This window comes from Pecten maximus, unplaced genomic scaffold (assembly GCF_902652985.1).
Source record: "Pecten maximus unplaced genomic scaffold, xPecMax1.1, whole genome shotgun sequence".
Taxonomy (NCBI): domain Eukaryota; kingdom Metazoa; phylum Mollusca; class Bivalvia; order Pectinida; family Pectinidae; genus Pecten; species Pecten maximus.
This window is the reverse complement of record NW_022979545.1, coordinates 2,843-30,727: the sequence shown is the minus strand read 5'-3', so window position 1 is coordinate 30,727 and position 27,885 is coordinate 2,843. Positions and strand designations below refer to the sequence as shown.

The 27,885-nt window shown below is 35.9% G+C and overlaps 1 protein-coding gene across 1 annotated transcript; it reads left to right on the top strand.

The window, feature by feature from the left end:
• Positions 1-283: 283 nt before the first annotated feature.
• LOC117318887 lies at positions 284-27,885 on the top strand (the record flags this gene model as incomplete). Its single annotated transcript, XM_033873814.1, is given in 9 exon segments — positions 284-440; positions 2,645-2,778; positions 9,412-9,424; positions 13,594-13,749; positions 14,194-14,481; positions 18,209-18,340; positions 23,167-23,322; positions 23,767-24,054; positions 27,754-27,885. Coding segments are annotated over 9 exon segments (1,456 nt in total), but the record flags the coding sequence as incomplete, so codon positions are not given.

Sequence of the window (27,885 nt, the reverse complement as noted above, 5' to 3'; positions counted from 1 at the left end):
GGACCATAATATGTAGGAAAAGTTAGGTTTTGGGTCAAGGTCACTTACCATTTTGAGTTGGGTCTGGTTGGGAACATTTATTCACTTGATTTGTTTCACTGATTATAATTTACAACATATAGGCCTAATGAACATCTTATTATTAAAGAGGCCAAACACGGGCCTTATTTTCTGTACTTGTTCATTCATCAAATTGAATGTACCAGTAAAAACAAATATGTTTTAAATGATTTATGCAATTTTTTTCTCTTGAAAAAGTGTAATTGACATTTTGTGTCCATAGACGGTCTTGTTGTACAATGGAGGATGTAAAGCAGATGTTGGTACAGCCTGTACTAATGATCCTGTGAGTAACTGTACTACAGAGGAGATCTGTAGTGATGGATCATGTGCCTGTGACACGACAACTCATTACGAAAGTGGATCAACCTGTGTAACAAGTAAGTACATAGATTACTGATTTTTTTGCATTTTAATTTACTTTTATCGGGGTATATGTAGAACACATGATTTCTCTTGATATTTGTTTGAACTGTTCGGCAATTTTTTTGGGCAATATCCTACACTTGGCATTCTATTAAACAAGACTTGAACTCATTGTATGTACATATTGAATTTTGAGATTGATCAGAAGACAAAATGGCCACTTTTTGAATTTTAACTGTTTACCGGTATACCTAGGTTTCTTTGTTTTTAAATGATTAAAAGGATCAAGCAGTGAAGGGGACAGCCTTACATATCTTATATAGATAGACCAAATATGGACTATTCTATACAATATATGGTGGACAATGAGATCCCTCTTGGATTCTTGTAAGACTTTAGGTGATAATGAGGGTTCAGGGGTTAATGCTTGAGACTAACATCCCTGTAACTAAGATCAGTTCCATATTTACAATTAGAGATCCTAGAGTGAATTTATAATTACTGGCATTTATATGTTCGGTAATCAACAAACAAGATTTCATCTAATGGAAGACAACTGATTAGAGTATACATGAATTGTAACACCTGTAAATATATAAGTCATTAAAGTTGATTGACATCATAAACAAGGTATTGTTGTTCCTGTTGTATATGTTTTGTAATTAAAAGAGAATTGTTAAGTAACGAGAAACTCATTAGAGATGCCAGTGTGTGTAGATCTTTCCCACTGAGTTTTCCTAATGGGAAATGCCTATATCGCGCAAAGTACATAAGGAATATTTTAGGGACTTGCATTTTTTTTATATACTTGAAATTTTACCCAATTAAACGAAGTTGGGGTGCAGTGATTACATTGGTACAAAGATCTTCCTGTACCATCAAGATTTTCCTCAACATTTTTTTTGTGCGTAAAATACACTGGTATAGTCCTTTTCTTAGCTGTTTCAAGGTAATTTTTAGGGTGCATATATCAAATGTAAATGTAAATGTGTGTACACAGATTGTTATGGAAACTGTACCCTAGCACTCTACTTTCTTTAATGATCCAGTTGTCTTGAAATTTCATACACTTAAAACCAGCATCTCTTGTACGAGCTCATGTTTCAACGACATGGGTTCTAAAATGATGCCATTGTTACTATACAAATAAATTTTTGACATTCAAGCTTTACCAACTTCATTAATGTTCCATTTTCCGTAAAACTTCCACTTATTAAAATTACTCACAACCATATCTCTTGTATGAAATTACATTTCAACCACCTGCAGGGGTCAAATTGATATCATGCTCATGCTCAATAGACTTCATGAATTACCTGATTGTTAGCTCACCTGGTCCGAAGCACAGGCGCTTGCATATAGAAAATATCACTTTCGATTTTTTTTTTTGATATGACAGCGGTACTTTGTAATGTGTAAGAGGGAAGGTTGGCAACTACGCCACGAGCGAAACGGCACCCCATCTCACTTCAATTGACTAAAAAACACATTTATTCAAACTGACACGGCACACACTACATGCGACCGTTATCAGAAAACATTCATCTTTAACCTACCGTGCCACTCAATACGAATTGTTACATCCAAAACACAATCTGTGAAAACATCGCCGAATTCCTCGCTCAGAACGCCATTTCTCAAACTGCCACCTTTGGAGTAGTTTTGGACAAAATGGAGATCCAATGTTGTCTAAAGAGATGCATGGCTCCCTGGGGCTGGAGGGGTGGGGCCTAATATGGGAAATAGAGGTATATCCTTTTAATCTCTACTTGTCCTGAACAGCTGAATGGATTTTGATGTCATGAAATCCAAAGTTGTACCCTAGGCCAGTGAGGCCAGAGAGGTTGGGCCGCGTATACAGTGCAACTTCCGAAAACCTAACCTTCTAAAAATCGAACTCCTATGAATATATAGAGCATTAGTGAAACCAGGGGGACAATAGGTTTCATCCCGTCATCTCTCCGTCTGGGCCTATTAATTAACGTTGTTTAAAGTTTGACATTGTGTAACCCATTCCATTCTCTTTAGTTTACTGTATTCTTAATATATGATTGGAAATCATTTAGATGATCATTATATAACATCAATGATTTGATTCATTGTAGTCATTATTATTATATGCAACATATCTCAGTTATGTGGTCACTTTGATGACACTTTAACCCTATAGCTTGATAAAACAAAACTGATTGTGTCAAATGAATATCTTCCAAATCAGGATTAAATCCAGGAATGACATGCACTTCATTACCAACAAATGCATGCAAGGACAACTCTGTGTGTACCACCAATAATGAGTGTACCTGTAATGAGGGTTACTATGACAGTGATGGCTCGACAGCCACTAGTGGGATATTAGTCCAGTCATTTTATAGTAAAAATATGGCTAACCTCAAACTAATTGCAAAAGAATTTATTTTTGAGTTTCTATTATCTGTAACATGTCTTGCTTAATATTTAAAAAGTCTAAAGCCATCACCGAAAGGGAAAAGTTATTTTTTCACCTTTTTTATACCTTACTTGAATACAAATCATTTAAAGAAAATATGGGGGGTAGGTGTATAATTTTCGGAATAAAAAATAAAGTCTTTCAGATAGAACAACTATATATACATTAGAATAAGCACAGATAGTGCACCTTTCAGGACATATCACACTATATTGATTTAGATAAATCATGACGTCATAAAGACCCGATAATTACCTCCCCTTATAAAAAAAAATCAAAAATTCAAAGTGGAAATGATTTCATTGGTTTTTTTCTGTCTCTTTCAAATTTGTATTGCTTTAAAATTAAAAATTAAGCAACGGACGAGAAATGTAACAACTCTTTGTTAAATCTTTCAAGCAAATTTCGCAAATTTATACCATATTTTTTAATAATCGTGATTTAGGTTAAGTAAAGATAATAGAGTATAGAGGTAAATTTTTGGTTATCAAAAGAAAATCCCTTATGGTAGAACAACTGATTGTATATTAAAGTTAGAAGTGATAATGCTGATCAAATTGAGTGTCATTGCATATTATTTTGCATGTCTATTGACGACACAGCCTTAGAATTATCTCCACTTGTAAATAATCTCATCATTTCAAGAAATGTGAGTATAAAAATGATTTCCCTGTGTTTTGCATGTTGTTTTTATCATATATAATCTCAAACCTACTACATATATATAAAGAAACCAATCCAGGGCAGTTATTAAGCATGCTTTTGTCATTTTAGCATAATGATTGACCTTTGGGGACTCACATGTAGCAAGGAAATGGGGGCTAAACGTATTTTTATACAAGTCTATTGCAGGTTAACCATATATTTGTATTTGCATTTACACAGTTATATTTAGTTTCTTTTAAAAGCATGGTAATGTTCATTTATAAGTTTTTGGGATATTACAGTAATGAAGTACAAACCAGTCATTTACAAGTCCTCGTTCAAATCTGCATGCGTCACTGGTAATGAATTCGAACAGCTTGTACCCCTACACTCGCCGCAACCCACAGAACACGACAAACCGTTTTTACGGCACGTGCATCTTTTCGTGTCGCAATTCAATTTGCATCCACATTTAACCACTTTAAGCAGCTGTTCTGGAGCTGGAGGCATTGTACATTTCACGGGTAATAGGTAGTTCTCTTTGACAAACCATCCCCAGTTTTGTGGAACAAAGTTACACCCATTACCAATCCAACACTGACACTGAAGAAACGACCGCATACAGTGGAACCTGGCCGCATTTGAAGTTGGAGGCAAGGTGTGTACTTTCACAGATGTGACGCCTGTGTGCGTTTTTGCTGCAAATCTTCTGAAACGCAGGAGATCTAAGGTCTCAAATGGTTGTCCGCCATACCAGGCCGTGAGAATCTCTTCTCCTGCCGATGCAACTGCATCTACATCAGATGTACTATCCAGGAAGACACGAGCATGGACTTGGAGGACGTCAGATGATTGTAGCTTCTTGAACGCTGGCCCTTTGCCGATACCAAAGAGTCGAGATGTCGTATCACATCCGCTCAAAGCATGTAACACGGGTAACAGGCTGCATTGATTTCCAAGAACCTCTTTTGTCTTACCGATGTCCCATATCTTAATTTCTTTCCCAAGAGATCTTTTACAATCGGATTTGAAGTAAATTGCATGATTCTGACGACCGGCGTGATAACAGAGCAGAACAAGAAGATCTGTGTCCTCTCCAACTACAACAACATCTTTAATTGCTGCACAATTGACAGCAGTCTGTGTGATAAGAAGATCTGCATCTTCATCTGAGTGCACAGTCGTACAACCACTTTGCTGCAGTTTAGAACCTAACAGGTCTATGAAGTGCTGCTTATTTTCTATGTTGGACAGGAATCGTTCTTTCTTCATTCGACAGGGCATTTCCTCGGTGAAGTCTACTTTCTGTGCTGTTGCACCATTTGAGCGCCTGATATGGGTAACATCCTTCGTTGACAATTTACTGGTATAACCATCGAAGACAACAACAGAATCTGCGTACTTCATTGTAACGTGTTGTACGTACGTTTGACAAATGTTCGCAAATGAATCACCAACATTCCATGGGATTCTTTGCAACAGGGAACCACCGTCTAGTACAGTTAGTAAGTCGTCTGGAAGTTTTGCAATTCCACAATCCCCCATACTCCAAATGCAATCTGCTAGAGATGCTTTCTGTGCTGCCCTAGGAAGACCTGATGCCTCAAACAATGATGAAGGGTAGCTACACAGCTCATACTTAAACACCGTAGGAAGGTCTTCTAAGAGTCCCGTAGCGGCAATCGTGAGGCGCTGGAAAAGGAGTTGAGGGTCAATTAGCACACTCTCCCCATCTACCTTGACACAGGATTTATCCCCTTGGGTTTGCACTTGATTGGATCGCTTGAATGAGAATTCAAGAACCCTTTTCCCTTCCATGGATGCTATAATACGTTCACCCACCTCCTTTGCGTGGTCTTGGTTTACGCTATCATCCGCTACCTCGCCTGTTTCAATGTTCCGTAAAGACACAGAACCTGAAAAGGGATTTCGGTCGCTCAAGAAACCCAGGACTTTTGTTATATCCTTATGGTCTCGTTCCTTCCTTGCAGCAGTGGCCTCCTTATGTTGGTCGCTAGTTTGAAATCCCACGCCTGTCAAAACTTGCAGAGCGTTATTCATGTCTGCACATGCAGGCATTGACAATAGCCACTGACTCCTCTGGACATCACCCATTCCACGACCTCTGGTTAGTCCTCCTGATGTCTTTACACTTCTCATAAGTTCTTGCTCTATAACAAGGTCGCATGATAGACCAGCCCAGAAACGATCACTCCTTCGAAAGACGTGATATCCAGACAGAAACTGTTGGTAAACATCTGGATGTTCAGTTTCCAGGTTCTGCATCTGTGTGAGGTAAGTATATCCAGACTTCGTGTAAAGATTGTGCCCTGCAGCGGCGAAGTATGGTAGCATATCCTGTATACATTTCAAATGCATTTCCCAATCACCTGTTCTCTCGGCCTTTATGAATGATCTGAGAATTTGTATCATTTCAGAATACTGAATCCAAAGCCTTGCTGTGCGCATTTGTTCATATCTCTTTGAGTTCTCAGCAAGCAAGTCAAATGCTTCAGTTAAAACCGAGTTGTTACACAGTGTTTCAATAGAAATGTCTCCAGCTACGAGCTGATCATACAAGTTTGCTGCTTGAGATAACATGTGAGATCCATGATTCGAAAACGCTGGCGCATCTTCATCTTGAAGATTCTCTTCTGTCTCCATGTTCTCCGCTACGTCGACTGGAAGCTTTACTCCAAACACTTCAGACACAAGAAGAGCATGAAGAGCAACGTCAACTAGCATGTGACCTCGAAGTGCTCTTGCAACGGCTTTCCCTGTGATCATATGAGAAACTGCATTGGGGGAATACACTGTCTCTAAAAGCTGATGTAGACCCGATCCACACATAAGATGGCCAACAGCTCCAAGAAAGCTCATTTCTAAGTGAAATCCTCCTAAGCGTAGGACGATTGATTTGAGGTTGCTCCCTGGCTCATCATTGGATATGATGGTAAATGCTTTCCAGTAGAGTGGTTGGTCAAATGTGATGATCGGGGTTTTGTTGTAGAGTCTGGCCTGCTCACTTATAAATCTTAGTGTTGAAAAAACGCATGATAGATCACTTGGGTTTAGATCAATCATTGGTAGAAATGTAAATGATGATTTACCTGGATATGATCCTGATGCAATCATTTGCATAAGACCTGACCATCCTGGCGTAGGCGATCTTAAAGGCCATACAATCTGAGTCAATGCATCCAGTTTCCAGGTGGAATCCATCTTTTGCATCTGTTTGAGCGACGCGAATGTCATGCTTCCCATCTTATTGGTAGGTTGCCTGTAGTTATGGATCTCTATCTTTCCAAGTTCAATCAGGTCATTGGTTGTCACAAGAGTTCTTGAAACAGGTCTAGCAGTGAACATGCCAGGAGTTACCCCGGCGATGATTCCCATACCATGAAATGTATTGTAGCCATCCAAAGTTCGGATGTTGTGGTCGACGTTGTCGGCAACAAACTGGATACAGCTATGGGGAGAAACACCATAGACAGACGTACCTTGTGACGCAGCAGCACAGGACGCATACCTCTGTACTTCTGCATAGGACGAACAAAATCCCAAGCTATGGCATGTATCTATTAGAAATTTGGAACCAAAATGATGGTGGAGCTGTACACCTAGGCCAATCTGAAGAGGTGGAAGTAGAGATCGAGGTCTACTGGCCTGCATGATGGCTTGTCCAATTGATACCGTTTTCAAAGCACTATCCTTTTCACTGAAGACAGAAGTCAGCAACGTTAAAAGACTGCCAGGAACATATCTCTTGTTGGATTCAATATCAGATATATCCGATGATGACGGGTAGAACTCCCTACTGAAATTTAAGGACTTTATGTCAGCTCTTATGAGTTTCGCTGCCGTGTCAAGTATAGCTGATTTTTGTTCCTCTGAGTTTTTTTTAGGTGTACAGTAAAATTCCTGAAGGATGGATTCGGCTGTTCGACGCAGAGTCACGACATTTGATCTCCCGTTAATTTCAGTAATCAAAACACTATCCCCAAAATGTTCCAGCAGTCTCTTTTTCATATACACGGTACTATATGCTAATTCGCCACATGATTCGGTCATCTTTCTCACAAGGTCAGAAACTGTTAATTGTTCATCCTCATTGCTGATTAAATAGTCAATAACCTCCTGGAAGTAATCTGTGGTAATACTCGGCCTGCCTTTTTTCTTTTGTTTTGTGCCGCTCTGTGGTTCAAATGAAAAAGCATGTGGAATGAATTTCCCAGTCCTGAAATTGACATTACAGGACTGGTGATAAACCGCATCTGCTGCATGCAAATCGTTCACCGATTCTATACGACCACGGACGTCAGCTGCCCAATTATCATCCCTTTCAGCACAAATCTGAATCACCCTCGTCTGGAAATCGTCCGTCCGCACTGGGAATACATCGTTTCCACGTTTTTTATTTTGTGATTTTGCAGTTTGTCCGCAAAAGAGGCAATGACATGAAAAGTTGAAGACATGATGTGATCGTAATACAGGTATTTGGTCTGTGGTTTTTACGGTTTCAGCTTCATTTTCCTTTTTCACTTTGTTTATGACATTTGGATTGGTATATACTTTCCGGCAATGGATGTGGACGAAGTCACCCGATTTGGATCGCAGGGTATCACCCCTTTCAATACTAGCTTCGTTAATACGTTGGCTTCCTTTGTCTTGTATTTGTACCCCTTTCTCATTAATTTCGCCTTGACACAGCAGACAGTTCCGTACTTGATTATTCATTATTTCTGAAAAAAGAATTGTGCCCCTGTTTCAGACGCGTTATAGGCAAATACCGTAGAAATCATAGTAAAAAACAAAACAAAAAAAAAACAAAAAAAACCCAAAAAAAAACCCAAAGAAAAACAAATATAAGGCACTAGAAGTTTAATTTATTAACTTATAGTAAAACAAATTACAATTTCCCAAACATAAAAAAAACAAATAAGTGAAACACAAATAAAAGGTAACTATTCACCAAACTTAACTAGTAGAATATTTGATCTGCTATTCTTTTCAACTGAAATTAAGAAAAATACATGTATAATAAAGTAAAATAATAAAAGAAATGAATAAAACCTAAAAATCAACGCAATATTAAAAAAAGATAGCAGTATTTTATTAAATAAGCACAAACAAACAAATATTCAATTCATGTATTAATGCATTTAAAAACTGAGGAGTAGAAGAATGAGAAGAATCCAACAATGATTAAAAAATACGTCCACACTGTAGGAAATACTCGTGTGTGAAATTAGTTTACGATGTATTATAATCTCCGTTTTTGTAGCACTACACGGCTTCCATACTTTGAATTTTTTATCGAGGCCGTCTTCCGTTATTTTAGCATTAAAAATTAAAAAGGGTAGCCTTAGCACATCTATATTCAAGACATTGTACACAATATGCAAAAATCAATGTAATTTGTAAGACGTTAGTCTGAAATACAAGAAATATGCGCCCGGTGAAAGCAGACGTCGTCGTACGTAGAATGTAAACAAACCCGAACTCACTTCACTTTACGCTGTCCGACATTCCGAAATGGCATAACATTATCATTCTTGTATGAAAAGACCACAATTTTACATACAACATTTCATTTTCAAACTGGAATTATAACTTACTTGCAAATATATTTGTATATAATGATGTATTCTGCTTCGTAACATCGCGGTGCCGGTGGGGCGAATCGTCTCAAATCTCACTACGGCGGCCCATACTCGCAAAACACCGTATTGACAATATTTGACTAATTCAATGCCATTATTTTTCATTTTCCCCAACTTAGATTTTTCTAGACTTTTGGTATGATTTAAAGGGTGTCGTATTCTATTTAAAACCAATAAAGTTAATTCTTTTGCAATTAGTTTGAGGTCAAATCTTTAAATGACTGGACTATATGTACTGCAAGTAAGTCAGAGTTATACAATGTTACGATGACTAACAACCTGGAGCTTCAATTGTTGATAACAGTAGACTTCTTCGGAAGACTTTAATAATACATTAACTTTGGCGAAGCAGATTTTTACTATACATTTGTATTCGTATATTGCTGTGCAGGCTAAAAATTCCACAATTAATCATGCTACAGGATACTTAATTCCCAGACATAGTTAAAGTGTCCCTCATGGAACGCATGGCAAATGATCAAGAAAGTCTCAAGTGACCTATTCTTATCGCCTTTTGTCCGTCGTCGTGCGTCGTCCGTCGTCCGTCCGTAAACAATTTACATTTTCAACATCTTCTCCAAAACCACTGAACCAAATTCAATGAAATTTGGCAGGGAGCTTCTATGGCTAATGTTCAACTAAATTTGTGAATTATATGGTCCCCATCCCCCAGGGGCCTGAGGGGCGGGGCCAAAAAGGGTCAAATTGACAAAAATTTCAAAAATCTTCTTCTCTACTCTCAGATATGGTAGAATCAAATACTCTTCATAGATGGAAGGATCTTAAGGTGCTTTACCAAAATTGTGAATTTCATGACCCTGGGGTCTCACGTTTGCCCCTGGGGAGGGGGTAAACTTTACTATAGTTTATATAGGGAAATCACATTTTTGACTATTATTTGTTGGATTTGTATTGGAATTCATTCTAACTTGTATCAAATTATCAGCATGGGATGACAGTTTGATGGTATGTACATGTTGGCCCTAGTTGACCCCCAGGGGCTGGTGGGCGGGGCCAAAAAGGGTCAAATTGACTAAAATTTCAAAAATCTTCTTCTCTACTCTCAGATATGGTAGAATCAAATACTCTTCATAGATTGAAGGATCTTAAGGTGCTTTACCAAAATTGTGAATTTCATGACCCTGGGGTCTCATGTTTGCCCCTGGGGAGGGGGTAAACTTTACTATAGTTTATATAGGGAAATCACATTTTTGACTATTATTTGTTGGATTTGTATTGGAATTCATTCTAACTTGTATCAAATTATCAGCATGGGATGACAGTTTGATGGTATGTACATGTTGGCCCTAGTTGACCCCCAGGGGCTGGTGGGCGGGGCCAAAAAGGGTCAAATTGACTAAAATTTCAAAAATCTTCTTTTCTACTCTCAGATATTGTAGAATCAAATACTCTTCATAGATGGAAGGATCTTAAGGTGCTTTACCAAAATTGTGAATTTCATGACCCTGGGGTCTCACGTTTGCCCCTGGGGAGGGAGTAAACTTTACTATAGTTTATATAGGGAAATCACATTTTTGACTATTATTTGTTGGATTTGTATTGGAATTCATTCTAACTTGGTTCAAATTATCAGCATGAGATGCCAGTTTGATGGTATGTACATGTTGGCCCTAGTTGACCCCCAGGGCCTGGTGGGCGGGGCCAAAAAGGGTCAAATTGACTAAAATTTCAAAAATCTTCTTCTCTACTCTCAGATATGGTAGAATCAAATACTCTTCATAGATGGAAGGATCTTAAGGGGCTTTACCAAAATTGTGAATTTCATGACCCTGGGGTCTCACGTTTGCCCCTGGGGAGGGGGTAAACTTTACTATAGTTTATATAGGGAAATCACATTTTTGACTATTATTTGTTGAATTTGTATTGGAATTCATTCTAACTTTGTTAACATTATCAGCTTGGGATGACAGTTCGATGGTATGTACATGTTGGCCCTGACTGACCCCCAGGGGCTGATGGGTGGGGCCAAAAAGGGTCAAATTAACAGAAATTTCAAAAATCTTCTTCTTACAGCCCAAATAAAGTAGAATTAAATACTCTTCACAGATCGAAGGGTCTTAAGGTGCTTTACCATAATTGTGAATTTCCTAGCCCTGGGGTCTCGCGTTTGCCCCATGGGGGGGATAAACTTTACTGTAGTTATAGGGAAATTACATTTTTGACTATCATTTGTTTTATTTGTTTTGAAATTCATTCTTTCATTCAAATTTACTGAAATATTTCAAAAATCAGGTGACCGTTAAGGCCCATGGGCCTCTTGTTTCTGAAAGATCCACTTCTTTTATATTCCATACATAATGTGGCTTGCTGCGGAATCTCCATCCGTCATTCAAACCATCTACTCCCTTTGTTCCCTGTTGGCACTACCGACAGATTTTGTCGGTAATCTGTGTCCACATTGCTCACAGAATTCTGACATTGCTGCAGTTCATCTCTGTTCCGTGTACATACAACAACATTCTAAGACAAAACTTTATGAACAACATTCTACCCGAATTTGACCCCAATGTTCTTTTGTCAATTGAGAACATGGATACTATCTCCTTTACTCATAGCTTATTAAGAGCGCCCACAGGAATCCCCTTCACAGTCAATGCAGCCCAAAGACAATTCCTGATGAAGTCTACTAAATTTGTTGTACGAGCTATGCATTGTTATTCGTAATATAGTGACTGTCAATCACTTTGACTGATTCACATGGTGGAGAAATTTTAGTCCTGTAGTTTTCCTTACCACTCTGACACTTTAATGCACTAATCATTTATGATCTTTTTCGGCATAGCCATCTAATTTTGTTTTGGCCCCGGATATGACGCGACAGGTGGCGTTACTGGTCAAAATGAAGTACATGTATGTGATTGGTCAATGTAGCGGTCAATGCAAAATGCAGATATGCAGTTAAAAACGAAACAAAGTTAAGATTGAATGCAAGCTAAATAGGTGGATGTATCTTTTCAAACAACACATTAATAATATCATATTCCTGATTCAAATCGAAATGCAGTCTTATTATTACCAAAAATGATTCAAACTGATCTAATTTTATTATCGGTGCTGAAACGCATTAGTTCGTTGATTTATTTCACCAGCAGTTTAACATTATAACCACCAGCATTAAAACTATGCCGTTTATCTTTTTTAAAGATATTTCTTGTTTCTCTCTCTCTTTCTTTTGTTGATTTCCTGTATTGAAACATCTCCTTCTGGAGGAAATGAGGTACGATAAAGTACGATGATAATTGGAAATCATTTGGATGGCCACATCATGATCATTTGTAACATCAATGATTTAATGTATTTTAGTCAATAATATGATATGCAAAATTCCCTGTTATATTTAATCACATTTTAAGGTCAAGGTTAATGTTATTAAAACCAGTCAAAAGTATGATATAAGTTTTTCAAAAGTTTATAATTCTATATACAAATATAATCAACTCCCTTCTAATTTTGAACTACTTTTCTTTGCATCAAAATTCACTTTAAGAGTTTTTTTTAAAAGGCTCCAAAATTCATAATTATACATCTCATACTGTTCTCATTCGGTTATATAATCATCATAGGTCTAGATATGATAAAATATCAATTGAGTGTTGGAAATGTTTGGAAAAGTTTTCCACTTTTTCATATATTTTGAATTTAATTCATCAGATTTAAGGTGGTTGAGCTTCCTATTAGAAATTGAATCAGGTTTATAAAAAAGTGTGCTTGTGTATCAGATTTAATGACGTGGCATTGACAATTTATATCCTAATTAGTTACTGCAATTGTAGTAGCGTTTATTAATGGCTGCATTTTGCAATGGCTGTAATTGTATTATAAGTATATTGGGATGGCTGCAATTGTAGAATAAGCATTTTGTGATACTACTGTCTGTGAGCTCCGGGAATATCAATTTCACTTTTAAGATTTAGGTGGGCATCCTTCAAGGTTAAATGGTCAGAGGTCAATATATATACCTGACCACAGTTAAATGGTCTCTGGTCAATTTACCTGACCACAGTTAAATGGTCAGAGGTCAATATACCTGACCACAGTTAAATGGTCAGAGGTCAATATATATACCTGACCACTTCTTGATGGAAAAAAATGAAAAAGATGCCTCACTACCAATGTGATTTTACACTTGAGTTAAGTTCTGGTTTAGAGACACATAGATTACCAGAAGCTCTCACTGACTTGCCAGTTATCTTGTTTTACCTATGTTACCAATTTTAATGTTTGACTATGAAAAACATTAACTTGATAAATACAAGTCATATGATATTAAATGCAAATTATCTTTCATCTTTGACTTATTGTGGTTGATTTTTATAATGGAAGTAAAATTTCTGAGATCTTTTTTCCAAGTTGCAAAGAAGGAACAAACACTTTTTCTTTATTTTACAGAGATCGCATTGAGCCAGACCTGTAGTAATAGTTTAGTAGGAGTTGTCCAGTGTGTGACCAGTGGAGCTGATTGTGCTACTGACAACAAATGTAGATGTAACACAGGAACATTTGATGGCAATGGGTTTGGTACAGCTGATGGTGTGTGTGTAGACAGTAAGTTTTAAAAACTCAATAAACTTGATGTCCTTCCAGGAATCTTCCTCATATCATAAAGATTCTAACTACCCTGGCAGTGTATTTGTTTTATGTACAGTTATAATATTACCTTAATACATGGACTCGACATCTTATCAAAGGTTCTCTATAAGTATTACATGTAAAGCAAATCTCAATCCTGTGATCAGGTCTATAACACGCTGTAGGTTATCTTTACCCCAGCAATTAAATCTGGTGCCACAACTTTTGACAGTCATTTTCTTTAACTCTAAAAATCAGTGTTTGTTACATATTTTCATTGGGATTAATGTATCTGGTATCATATCATGTGTTAAAATCTATAAACAATGGTCATACTAATTTGATGTCATCACGAATGGAAAATGAGTTTATGAATGAACTCTTAGACTACTATAAAGCAGATATGGAATATCATTCCAGTAAACAACCTAGTGGTAAGTTCAGTGGGATACTCAAACCTTGGGACCAACTCTGTCACTATCAGCTGGGCAGCCCCGTCCACTTACAGTAGTCAGGTCACCAGGTACGAAGTGACATGGACCAGTACTGCAGGAAATGGCAACAAAATTGGTGATACATCTACATCTCTGGAAGTCACAGGATTACAGTCAGCATCACAATACAGCTTCTATGTAAGGACGATTGAATCTGGAAGTCAGACCACTGAACAACTAGTAACAACAACAACACCATTGATGGTTACAACAAGTAAGGTTTTCTACTGTTTAAAACATGTTTAGAATGAATGAAATATGTAAAACAAATTACAGCTATATTGATGATACAAATGTAGCCCTGGAAGAAAAATGAACTAAACAATACTTTATTCTGTTTAAAGTTTCATACTATTGAAATTTTTAGCCCACCATCTGTCATCATCAGATGGTGGGCTATTTGTATTACTCTGCATCCATGGTCTATCGTAAGTTCATTGTCCGTCCGTCCATGATCAATCCTTGTTATCACTATTTCTGGAAATGTACCAGAAGGAATTTTCTCAAACTTCATATGTGAGTTTCCCTTGGTCCCTTATTGTGCTGTTTTTATTTTGAGTCTGATCTAGAAACAAGTTGGCCGAAAGGCCACCGCCTTCGATTTTTAGCATGGGAGATTGTTATTGCTGTTTTATGAAAGCTACAAGAGGGATATTTCTCAAACATTACATGTGGGTTCCCAAAGTTGTCCAGAATTAAACGAGGAGTCAGCTGACCAATGATCAAGGTTTTGTTGTCAAAGGTTATTAGGTCATCCTTTTGTATCTTTTCACTAATGAACATTTTGTAAAGACATTATGAAGCAAAGTTAGTCAGAATTAAACAAGGTGTCAGCTGACCAAAGGTCAAGGTCATGGTGTCAAAGGCCAAGCTCAGATTTTGTATATTTTCACTGATGAACAATTTGTTCAGACATCATGAAATGAGGTAGGTCAGAATTGAACAATGAGTTGGCTGACTAAAAATATCAAGGTTACATTTTACATCCTTTTGCTAATGAACATTTTGTCTAGACATGATGAACCAAACTTGTTTTGAATTAAAGAAGGAGTCAACCGACTAAATTTTAAGGTCATTGTGTAGAAGTCAAGGTCACTGGGTCAGAAGTCAAGTCACAATTCTTGATGGTTTCACTGATTTCTATTTGTTTTGAGGTAATCAAAGCTGGTTGGAATTTTGGAGTCCTCTTGCCAATATCCGGGTCACTGGGTCAAAGTTTAGGGTCCAATTTTGTATCTTTCTTTAATGAATATTTTGTTAAGACCTTATAAAACAAAGTTGGATATTCAGATGAAAAGTGGATCTCTGAATATGACCCTGGTTCTGAGACATACATAGGATGAAAATAACACAAATGAACTATATCAAAAGAGATTTATATGTGTATTTCCATTTCTGTTAGCCGAACATATAGGGAGATTGTGTGATATATATTTTGCTCCCTTGCCATATGATGGGGCCCTTGAATTAAAAACTTATCAGTGATCTAGCTTTTGAGCTTGTCTCTTTGAAGAAGAGGGAGAGCTTATGTTGTCACTCCGGCATTGGCTTCAACGTTGGCATGGTCGTTGGTTTTTCAAATGTTAAGTTATTGGTGCAAGTGTTGAAAGGCATAGTAATTTATGGTAATATGGTCCCTGTGGGGGTTAAACTATCCTCTTCTGGAGTTAACTAAAAGATTATTTTTGGAAAAAAACAGATTTTTGAAAATTTTTTGGGTTAAAGCCACATACTCCCAAACAACCTTTAATTCTAGTTGCACACATATGTATTAATAGCAATCCAAGATGTTCATTCACACTCTCCTAACATTAAAATGACCACTGGCCTGGACGCTTGACCGGGGGAGTCCTTGAGACATCAGTGTAAAAAATAACTCACCATATTTCTATTTATTGCGAGATTTGTCTTGGAGCAGAGAACGAGGCTATAACAATGTGTCCTGCACATAAACTACACACATGGCCATCGTTTACATTATTTTCGATCATGTGTGAACTTTGCCTCATAATGCTTTCATTTGAACATATAACCAGAATATTCGTGTAATAACTGAACAAGTTAAACAAAGTTAACATTTAAATACTTCATTTTAAGATGTAGCAATATGCATGCAACTGAACATTAATAAAATTTTAGATCGGTGAAGTTGACAATGTTCAAAAGCTAGCCAGCAATCCAAAAGACGTCCGGCAAAATCGGAATTCAAGTCTATTCCCTCTTCTATTCTCACTAAGTTCAAACGAATCATTTCCTTTCTTAAGAAATACTCGGGTTTTGCAGATTCCACTCACTTTTACGTCTTGTTTTTGGGAGAATCTGTCTGTGTTTTTCCAGGTCCACGCTTTCGGCGTTCCACCATTTTGTATGGACTGTAAAACCCGCCGTTGCATTGTGGGACTAATTTTCATAGAAACTTGGTCTGTCCGCCACAGTTATTATTTTTTGGAATTCCCTGTATTCTTTCATAAATACACATTTTCTTTCAGTTTCTTATTCATGATAGCCTGTTAGGTATGCATCAAGTCTGAAAACTGTGAAAAGCTCAAAATGTAAACATTGATATATGTTTCTTCAGGAGTATGTGGCTTTAAGTTTTTGATGCAAGTGTTGGAAGGTATGAATACATCCCTTTATAATTGTACTAGGGTGCTGATGTCTGGTAAAAGAGTCCTTCTGGAGTTACACTATTCCTTCTTGGAGTGAAACTGAAAAAAAAAAACAATGTGAAAATCCTCACATTAGACAATTTATACAGTTCAACATTTTTCAAGGGAGACAATTATCTCTCATTAGGATAATTATAAAAAAAAACCTGAAGAAATAGGTCCAAAAGCAATTATTTAATATATTTATTCAATCTACAACAGCATAGCTTGTCTCCCGAATGTTTGTATGGTTTTGAAAATTGCATGAATACACAATCTGATCAAGATAACAATAAATATTATTAATGCAATTTGCGAAACCATACCAATTAATATATTTTAACAAACATTTGTGAGACGAGCAATGCTGTTCTCCAACAGCTCTTGTTAGTTGATCAAGAAAACAAAATGGCTGACAGTTAAAATCATTACCATTTCTAATTCACTAAAAGTTCTTCTTAGATATCTCTTAGATTTCATATGTCCTCTTGCCTCAAGCTTTATATGTAGGTTTCCATTGGCCCCTGGTTGCACCCATTAGATTTTGAGTCAAGAAAGTAAAATACTCACAGGTGAAGTTTAGCATTGCGGCTTCTAATTCACAGAAGTTTTCTCTCTTAGATATCTTTTAGATTTCTTATGAAGGCTTCCTTGTTATCAGATAATCAAAATAGAGAAAGCACAAAGATCATTCAGTCCTTGAGATACTTATTTCATTATATGTCTCCCCCTAGAATGAAAGGAGACATAATGTAATTCTGGGTTCATCTTGTTCGAATAACTTCTTTGTCAAGGCAATAACTTCTAAACCATTTAAGATTGAGAAGTGCACTGCTCTGTCCTTTGATCATTTTTCCCTTGACCTCAAGGTCAAAGGGTATGTAAGTGCACATTTTGTTCAGACCATGAAAATTCTTCTTACGCCTTTGGATATCTCACCAGAACTTGTATTATACTTGCATTACCTTAAGTCAATATTTAATGCATTATCCTACGTACATCACTTTGACCTTAATCTAAAAATAAAATGTTTAAGTTCAAACTCTAAAAATACAAATTGTCTAAGTGCATAATTTTGTAATAATTAAATTCTTATGAGGCAATTACAAATTGTTAAAGATATTATGTTGAAAGTTTATGTATAACTTCATAACACTGCTGGCAAAGTGCAGTGTGACCTTGACAGAAAGTCAAAGGTCAATTGAGTGCAAACAAATCAGTGCCTAGTATAGGATAACTGGAGACATGTGTTTGTTCACAAAATCAATCTATAGTTGAATATATCTTTTACAGAAAGCCTACTGGGAAACACATGTGGTGACTGTGCTGACCCAAATGCCATTTGTAGTACCAAATGTGTGTGTGATTCTGGTTACTATGACAGCGATGGAGATACTACTAATGTTGGTGGTACATGTACTCAAAGTAAGTATACCAATAATGTGGACTGAAATCTGGTTACTATATTAACACTTAATGGTGATATAGTTCAAATGTGGAATTACAGGCGTCTGATTTTTGGTTAGTATTTATAGATATCAACAAGGTTTGATTCAAGCTTTGATTCACTTTGAATATAACTTCAATCTGATTAAAATATCAAATGCACAAAAACGTCAGTAACCTACCTTGGATCCTTGGATAAGAATCCTTGAATATCAATGCATTTTAATTTTTTGTCATATGAAAATAATTTAAAAAGATAAGAAAATGGATCAAAAGCAATCGTGACAGCCAACGATGAATCGTTTGTGGAACGGAAGTAGTTTGTATACATTAGAGTGGTGTGCAGGGGCCATCTGATTGGTCTATAAACAATACTTACTATAATTGTCCACTTATCAAATCTACTATAATAAATGTATTATAATGTATGTAAAATTATATAGAGAAAGGGCTTAATATATATATATAAGTTTGATAACTTGTGCCCAATTCCCATGTGTATATTAAGATACAATAAGATATGTTTAAATCAAATAAATCAAATCTACTTCTGTTCCACAGTCGATGCATTGTAGATTCTGTTGATATAGTAAGAATATGGTATGATATTTTTACTATAAATACTAACCAGACGCACGTGCTGTCGTGGAACATGTACTCAAAATATGTATTCACATGGCAGACAGAGCATAATAGTAAAGTGATGTTGATCGAAATGTAGACACAATTAATAAGATAAATGAAAAAAAGTCAGTGATATGGATCGACTTGTTTATGATTATTTCATGATGGTCTAGTACTTAGATAAGAGTTAGATAGCATGAATTTTTTTATTGGACGGACCATTCCTAGGGGCTAATTAAACGATAAATCATTTGACCACAAGTCAAGAGGTTTAACATTGTCATCATGTGAATTACTATAATAGAATGTTCCAAGAATGTATCCATATACATTGTATAGTAACATGGGGCTTCAACCTATAAAACAAGTCAGTGTGTGAAGGAAATAATACAATTCTTAAAAACTTGCCTTGAGTCATATTTATAGTCTTTGTGTTGTGTAACTTTTTAAAACATGACTTTGATTTTACTTTCTGGAGGTTATGTGATCAGTGACATGCATTTTTATTTCAGAAAAACGTTCTGATTACTTTTGTGCATTATGATTTATGTAGACGAAAAATAGTTCCTTTAATTCACACATGTTTAATTTATATACTGATATGCTGTTGACTGTTAATATAAAATCAATAATGATCTGTTTTGGGTTCGTTAACTATAATCATGTATGTCAATATGGATCTTGTATGTTTTGTTAAGATCATTTAGTGTAGGGGATGAATCCTGTGTATTTTACTGGGATTTTTCAGTGATTTGACAAACACTATGATATATTGACCAATGACACTGCGATACAGGAAAATGTAAAGAGAGAATCATTTATTAAAATATACCTAATTGATATGTTGGTATTACTGAAATAATTTGACAACCAGAAATTCTTACAGGAGAATCCTGTAACAATATTAATGTGCCCAATTAATATACAAACTGCACCTGATATATATTTCTGCCACAATACCCTGACAATGTGTTATTCCACTCTCAAGCCATTTTAAAAATGTCCCGACTGTTGGATAAATATATGTTATATACCACTAGTGGAATATGACCTTTTGATTGATCAAGAATTTGAACTTTGACGAGTGGCTGTTGGATATGGAATTTATTTCACACTCGTAAGTTATATTTTAAAGCTTGTATCTTTGTAACTTAAAAAATAACTTAGGTACTTGTGAGAAATAAATTCCATATCCAACAGCTACTCGTTGTGTAACCTCTATATACATACCCCCGGTAATAACTTGTTCAATGAGTTGTAATGACACTGCTGCCTAAATAGGACCTTTGTATATGTGAATTGTGATTCTTTTCAAATAGTTGATATAATGCAATTGAAATCATGCATATAAGTAGTCATATCAAAATCATTTCATAACATCAATAATTAAATTTTATTTATTACTAGCCCACCTGGTCTGATGAATTGATGAGCTTAAGATAATTTTATTGGTCTTCTGTTGTATGTCAATATTTACTTTAAATTGACGCCAGTCCTTATAAATAACAGATTGGATTTTTATCAAATTTGTTTTGGAGTAGTTTTGGGCAAAATGGAGATCCATTGTTGTCTAAAGAGAGGCATGGCTCCCTGGGGCTGGAGGGATCGGGTCAAATATGGGAAATAGAGGTATATCCTTTAAATCTCTACTAGTCCTGAACAGCTGAATGGACTTTGATGTCATTTGGCAAAGGAAATCCAAAGTTGTACCATAGGCCTGAGGCCAGAGAGGTTGGGCCGCATATACAGTGCAACTTCCGAAAACATAACCTTCTAAAAATTAAACTCCTCTGAATATATAGAGCATAACTGTAACCCAGATTATTATGATAGTGATGGCTCGACAGCCACTAGTGAGATATGTATTGCAAGTAAGTCAGATTTATATGATGTTAAGCTGACTAACAACCTTTTTACTATACATTTGTATTCGTATATTGCTGTGCAGGCTAAAAATTCCACAATTAATCATGCTACAGGATACTTAATTCCCAGACATAGTTAAAGTGTCCCTCATGGAACGCATGGCAAAGGATCAAGAATTTTTTTTCTGAAAGATCCACTTCTTTTATATTCCATACATAATGTGGCTTGCTGCGGAATCTCCATCCGACATTCAAACCACCTACTCCCTATTTTCCCTGTTGGCACTACAACAGATTTTGTCGGTAATCTGTGTCCACATTGCTCACAGAATTCTGACATTGCTACAGTTCATCTCTCTTCCGTGTACATACAACAACATTCTAAGACAAAACTTTATGAACAACATTCTACCCGAATTTGACCCCAATGTTCTTTTGTCAATTGAGAACATGGATACTATCTCCTTTACTCATAGCTTATTAAGAGCGCCCACAGGAATTCCCTTCACAGTCAATGCAGCCCAAAGACAATTCCTGATGAAGTCTACTAAATTCGTTGTATGAGCTATGCATTGTTATTCGTAATATAGTGACTGTCAATTACTTTGACTGATTCACATGGTGGATAAATTTTAGTCCTGTAGTTTTCCTTACCACTCTGACACTTTAATGCACTAATCATGTATGATCTTTTTCGGCATAGCCATCTAATTTTGTTTTGGCCCCGGATATGACGCGACAGGTGGCGTTACTGGTCAAAATGAAGTACATGTATGTGATTGGTCAATGTAGCGGTCAATGCAAAATGCAGATATGCAGTTAAAAACGAAACAAAGTTAAGATTGAATGCAAGCTAAATAGGTGGATGTATCTTTTCAAACAACACATTAATAATATCATATTCCTGATTCAAATCGAAATGCAGTCTTGTTATTACCAAAAATGATTGAAACTGATCTAATTTTATTATCGGTGCTGAAACGCATTGGTTCGTTGATTTATTTCACCAGCAGTTTAACATTATAACCACCAGCATTAAAACTATGCCGTTTATCTTTTTTAAAGATATTTCTTGTTTCTCTCTCTCTTTCTTTTGTTGATTTCCTGTATTGAAACATCTCCTTCTGGAGGAAATGAGGTACGATAAAGTACGATGATAATTGGAAATCATTTGGATGGTCACATCATGATCATTTGTAACATCAATGATTTAATGTATTTTAGTCAATAATATGATATGCAAAATTCCCTGTTATATTTAATCACATTTTAAGGTCAAGGTTAATGTTATTAAAACCAGTCAAAAGTATGATATAAGTTTTTCAAAAGTTTATAATTCTATATACAAATATAATCAACTCCCTTCTAATTTTGAACTACTTTTCTTTGCATCAAAATTCACTTTAAGAGTTTTTTTTAAAAGGCTCCAAAATTCATAATTATACATGCATCTCATACTGTTCTCATTCGGTTATATAATCATCATAGGTCTAGATATGATAAAATATCAATTGAGTGTTGGAAATGTTTGGAAAAGTTTTCCACTTTTTCATATATTTTGAATTTAATTCATCGGATTTAAGGTGGTTGAGCTTCCTATTAGAAATTGAATCAGGTTTATAAAAAAGTGTGCTTGTGTATCAGATTTAATGACGTGGCATTGACAATTTATATCCTAATTAGTTACTGCAATTGTAGTAGCGTTTATTAATGGCTGCATTTTGCAATGGCTGTAATTGTATTATAAGTATATTGGGATGGCTGCAATTGTAGAATAAGCATTTTGTGATACTACTGTCTGTGAGCTCCGGGAATATCAATTTCACTTTTAAGATTTAGGTGGGCATCCTTCAAGGTTAAATGGTCAGAGGTCAATATATATATACCTGACCACAGTTAAATGGTCTCTGGTCAATTTACCTGACCACAGTTAAATGGTCAGAGGTCAATATACCTGACCACAGTTAAATGGTCAGAGGTCAATATATATACCTGACCACTTCTTGATGGAAAAAAATGAAAAAGATGCCTCACTACCAATGTGATTTTACACTTGAGTTAAGTTCTGGTTTAGAGACACATAGATTACCAGAAGCTCTCACTGACTTGCCAGTTATCTTGTTTTACCTATGTTACCAATTTTAATGTTTGACTATGAAAAACATTAACTTGATAAATACAAGTCATATGATATTAAATGCAAATTATCTTTCATCTTTGACTTATTGTGGTTGATTTTTATAATGGAAGTAAAATTTCTGAGATCTTTTTTCCAAGTTGCAAAGAAGGAACAAACACTTTTTCTTTATTTTACAGAGATCGCATTGAGCCAGACCTGTAGTAATAGTTTAGTAGGAGTTGTCCAGTGTGTGACCAGTGGAGCTGATTGTGCTACTGACAACAAATGTAGATGTAACACAGGAACATTTGATAGCAATGGGTTTGGTACAGCTGATGGTGAATGTGTCAATAGTAAGTTTTAAAAACTCAATAAAGTTGATGTCCTTCCAGGAATCTTCCTCATATCATAAAGATTCTAACTACCCTGACAGTGTATTTGTTTTATGTACAGTTATAATATTACCTTAATACATGGACTCGACATCTTATCAAAGGTTCTCTATAAGTATTACATGTAAAGCAAATCTCAATCCTGTGATCAGGTCTATAACACGCTGTAGGTTATCTTTACCCCAGCAATTAAATCTGGTGCCACAACTTTTGACAGTCATTTTCTTTAACTCTAAAAATCAGTGTTTGTTACATATTTTCATTGGGATTAATGTATCTGGTATCATATCATGTGTTAAAATCTATAAACAATGGTCATACTAATTTGATGTCATCACGAATGGAAAATGAGTTTATGAATGAACTCTTAGACTACTATAAAGCAGATATGGAATATCATTCCAGTAAACAACCTAGTGGTAAGTTCAGTGGGATACTCAAACCTTGGGACCAACTCTGTCACTATCAGCTGGGCAGCCCCGTCCACTTACAGTAGTCAGGTCACCAGGTACGAGGTGACATGGACCAGTACTGCAGGAAATAGCAACAAAATTGGTGATACATCTACATCTCTGGAAGTCACAGGATTACAGTCAGCATCACAATACAGCTTCTATGTAAGGACGATTGAATCTGGAAGTCAGACCACTGAACAACTAGTAACAACAACAACACCATTGATGGTTACAACAAGTAAGGTTTTCTACTGTTTAAAACATGTTTAGAATGAATGAAATATGTAAAACAAATTACAGCTATATTGATGATACAAATGTAGCCCTGGAAGAAAAATGAACTAAACAATACTTTATTCTGTTTAAAGTTTCATACTATTGAAATTTTTAGCCCACCATCTGTCATCATCAGATGGTGGGCTATTTGTATTACTCTGCATCCATGGTCTATCGTAAGTTCATTGTCCGTCCGTCCATGATCAATCCTTGTTATCACTATTTCTGGAAATGTACCAGAAGGAATTTTCTCAAACTTCATATGTGAGTTTCCCTTGGTCCCTTATTGTGCTGTTTTTATTTTGAGTCTGATCTAGAAACAAGTTGGCCGAAAGGCCACCGCCTTCGATTTTTAGCATGGGAGATTGTTATTGCTGTTTTATGAAAGCTACAAGAGGGATATTTCTCAAACATTACATGTGGGTTCCCAAAGTTGTCCAGAATTAAACGAGGAGTCAGCTGACCAATGATCAAGGTTTTGTTGTCAAAGGTTATTAGGTCATCCTTTTGTATCTTTTCACTAATGAACATTTTGTAAAGACATTATGAAGCAAAGTTAGTCAGAATTAAACAAGGTGTCAGCTGACCAAAGGTCAAGGTCATGGTGTCAAAGGCCAAGCTCAGATTTTGTATATTTTCACTGATGAACAATTTGTTCAGACATCATGAAATGAGGTAGGTCAGAATTGAACAATGAGTTGGCTGACTAAAAATATCAAGGTTACATTTTACATCCTTTTGCTAATGAACATTTTGTCTAGACATGATGAACCAAACTTGTTTTGAATTAAAGAAGGAGTCAACCGACTAAATTTTAAGGTCATTGTGTAGAAGTCAAGGTCACTGGGTCAGAAGTCAAGTCACAATTCTTGATGGTTTCACTGATTTCTATTTGTTTTGAGGTAATCAAAGCTGGTTGGAATTTTGGAGTCCTCTTGCCAATATCCGGGTCACTGGGTCAAAGTTTAGGGTCCAATTTTGTATCTTTCTTTAATGAATATTTTGTTAAGACCTTATAAAACAAAGTTGGATATTCAGATGAAAAGTGGATCTCTGAATATGACCCTGGTTCTGAGACATACATAGGATGAAAATAACACAAATGAACTATATCAAAAGAGATTTATATGTGTATTTCCATTTCTGTTAGCCGAACATATAGGGAGATTGTGTGATATATATTTTGCTCCCTTGCCATATGATGGGGCCCTTGAATTAAAAACTTATCAGTGATCTAGCTTTTGAGCTTGTCTCTTTGAAGAAGAGGGAGAGCTTATGTTGTCACTCCGGCATTGGCTTCAACGTTGGCATGGTCGTTGGTTTTTCAAATGTTAAGTTATTGGTGCAAGTGTTGAAAGGCATAGTAATTTATGGTAATATGGTCCCTGTGGGGGTTAAACTATCCTCTTCTGGAGTTAACTAAAAGATTTTTTTTGGAAAAAAACAGATTTTTGAAAATTTTTTGGGTTAAAGCCACATACTCCCAAACAACCTTTAATTCTAGTTGCACACATATGTATTAATAGCAATCCAAGATGTTCATTCACACTCTCCTAACATTAAAATGACCACTGGCCTGGACGCTTGACCGGGGGAGTCCTTGAGACATCAGTGTAAAAAATAACTCACCATATTTCTATTTATTGCGAGATTGTCTTGGAGCAGAGAACGAGGCTATAACAATGTGTCCTGCACATAAACTACACACATGGCCATCGTTTACATTATTTTCGATCATGTGTGAACTTTGCCTCATAATGCTTTCATTTGAACATATAACCAGAATATTCGTGTAATAACTGAACAAGTTAAACAAAGTTAACATTTAAATACTTCATTTTAAGATGTAGCAATATGCATGCAACTGAACATTAATAAAATTTTAGATCGGTGAAGTTGACAATGTTCAAAAGCTAGCCAGCAATCCAAAAGACGTCCGGCAAAATCGGAATTCAAGTCTATTCCCTCTTCTATTCTCACTAAGTTCAAACGAATCATTTCCTTTCTTAAGAAATACTCGGGTTTTGCAGATTCCACTCACTTTTACGTCTTGTTTTTGGGAGAATCTGTCTGTGTTTTTCCAGGTCCACGCTTTCGGCGTTCCACCATTTTGTATGGACTGTAAAACCCGCCGTTGCATTGTGGGACTAATTTTCATAGAAACTTGGTCTGTCCGCCACAGTTATTATTTTTTGGAATTCCCTGTATTCTTATTCATGATAGCCTGTTAGGTATGCATCAAGTCTGAAAACTGTGAAAAGCTCAAAATGTAAACATTGATATATGTTTCTTCAGGAGTATATGTGGCTTTAAGTTTTTGATGCAAGTGTTGGAAGGTATGAATACATCCCTTTATAATTGTACTAGGGTGCTGATGTCTGGTAAAAGAGTCCTTCTGGAGTTACACTATTCCTTCTTGGAGTGAAACTGAAAAAAAAAAAACAATGTGAAAATCCTCACATTAGACAATTTATACAGTTCAACATTTTTCAAGGGAGACAATTATCTCTCATTAGGATAATTATAAAAAAAAAAACTGAAGAAATAGGTCCAAAAGCAATTATTTAATATATTTATTCAATCTACAACAGCATAGCTTGTCTCCCGAATGTTTGTATGGTTTTGAAAATTGCATGAATACACAATCTGATCAAGATAACAATAAATATTATTAATGCAATTTGCGAAACCATACCAATTAATATATTTTAACAAACATTTGTGAGACGAGCAATGCTGTTCTCCAACAGCTCTTGTTAGTTGATCAAGAAAACAAAATGGCTGACAGTTAAAATCATTACCATTTCTAATTCACTAAAAGTTCTTCTTAGATATCTCTTAGATTTCATATGTCCTCTTGCCTCAAGCTTTATATGTAGGTTTCCATTGGCCCCTGGTTGCACCCATTAGATTTGAGTCAAGAAAGTAAAATACTCACAGGTGAAGTTTAGCATTGCGGCTTCTAATTCACAGAAGTTTTCTCTCTTAGATATCTTTTAGATTTCTTATGAAGGCTTCCTTGTTATCAGATAATCAAAATAGAGAAAGCACAAAGATCATTCAGTCCTTGAGATACTTATTTCATTATATGTCTCCCCCTAGAATGAAAGGAGACATAATGTAATTCTGGGTTCATCTTGTTCGAATAACTTCTTTGTCAAGGCAATAACTTCTAAACCATTTAAGATTGAGAAGTGCACTGCTCTGTCCTTTGATCATTTTTCCCTTGACCTCAAGGTCAAAGGGTATGTAAGTGCACATTTTGTTCAGACCATGAAAATTCTTCTTACGCCTTTGGATATCTCACCAGAACTTGTATTATACTTGCATTACCTTAAGTCAATATTTAATGCATTATCCTACGTACATCACTTTGACCTTAATCTAAAAATAAAATGTTTAAGTTCAAACTCTAAAAATACAAATTGTCTAAGTGCATAATTTTGTAATAATTAAATTCTTATGAGGCAATTACAAATTGTTAAAGATATTATGTTGAAAGTTTATGTATAACTTCATAACACTGCTGGCAAAGTGCAGTGTGACCTTGACAGAAAGTCAAAGGTCAATTGAGTGCAAACAAATCAGTGCCTAGTATAGGATAACTGGAGACATGTGTTTGTTCACAAAATCAATCTATAGTTGAATATATCTTTTACAGAAAGCCTACTGGGAAACACATGTGGTGACTGTGCTGACCCAAATGCCATTTGTAGTACCAAATGTGTGTGTGATTCTGGTTACTATGACAGCGATGGAGATACTACTAATGTTGGTGGTACATGTACTCAAA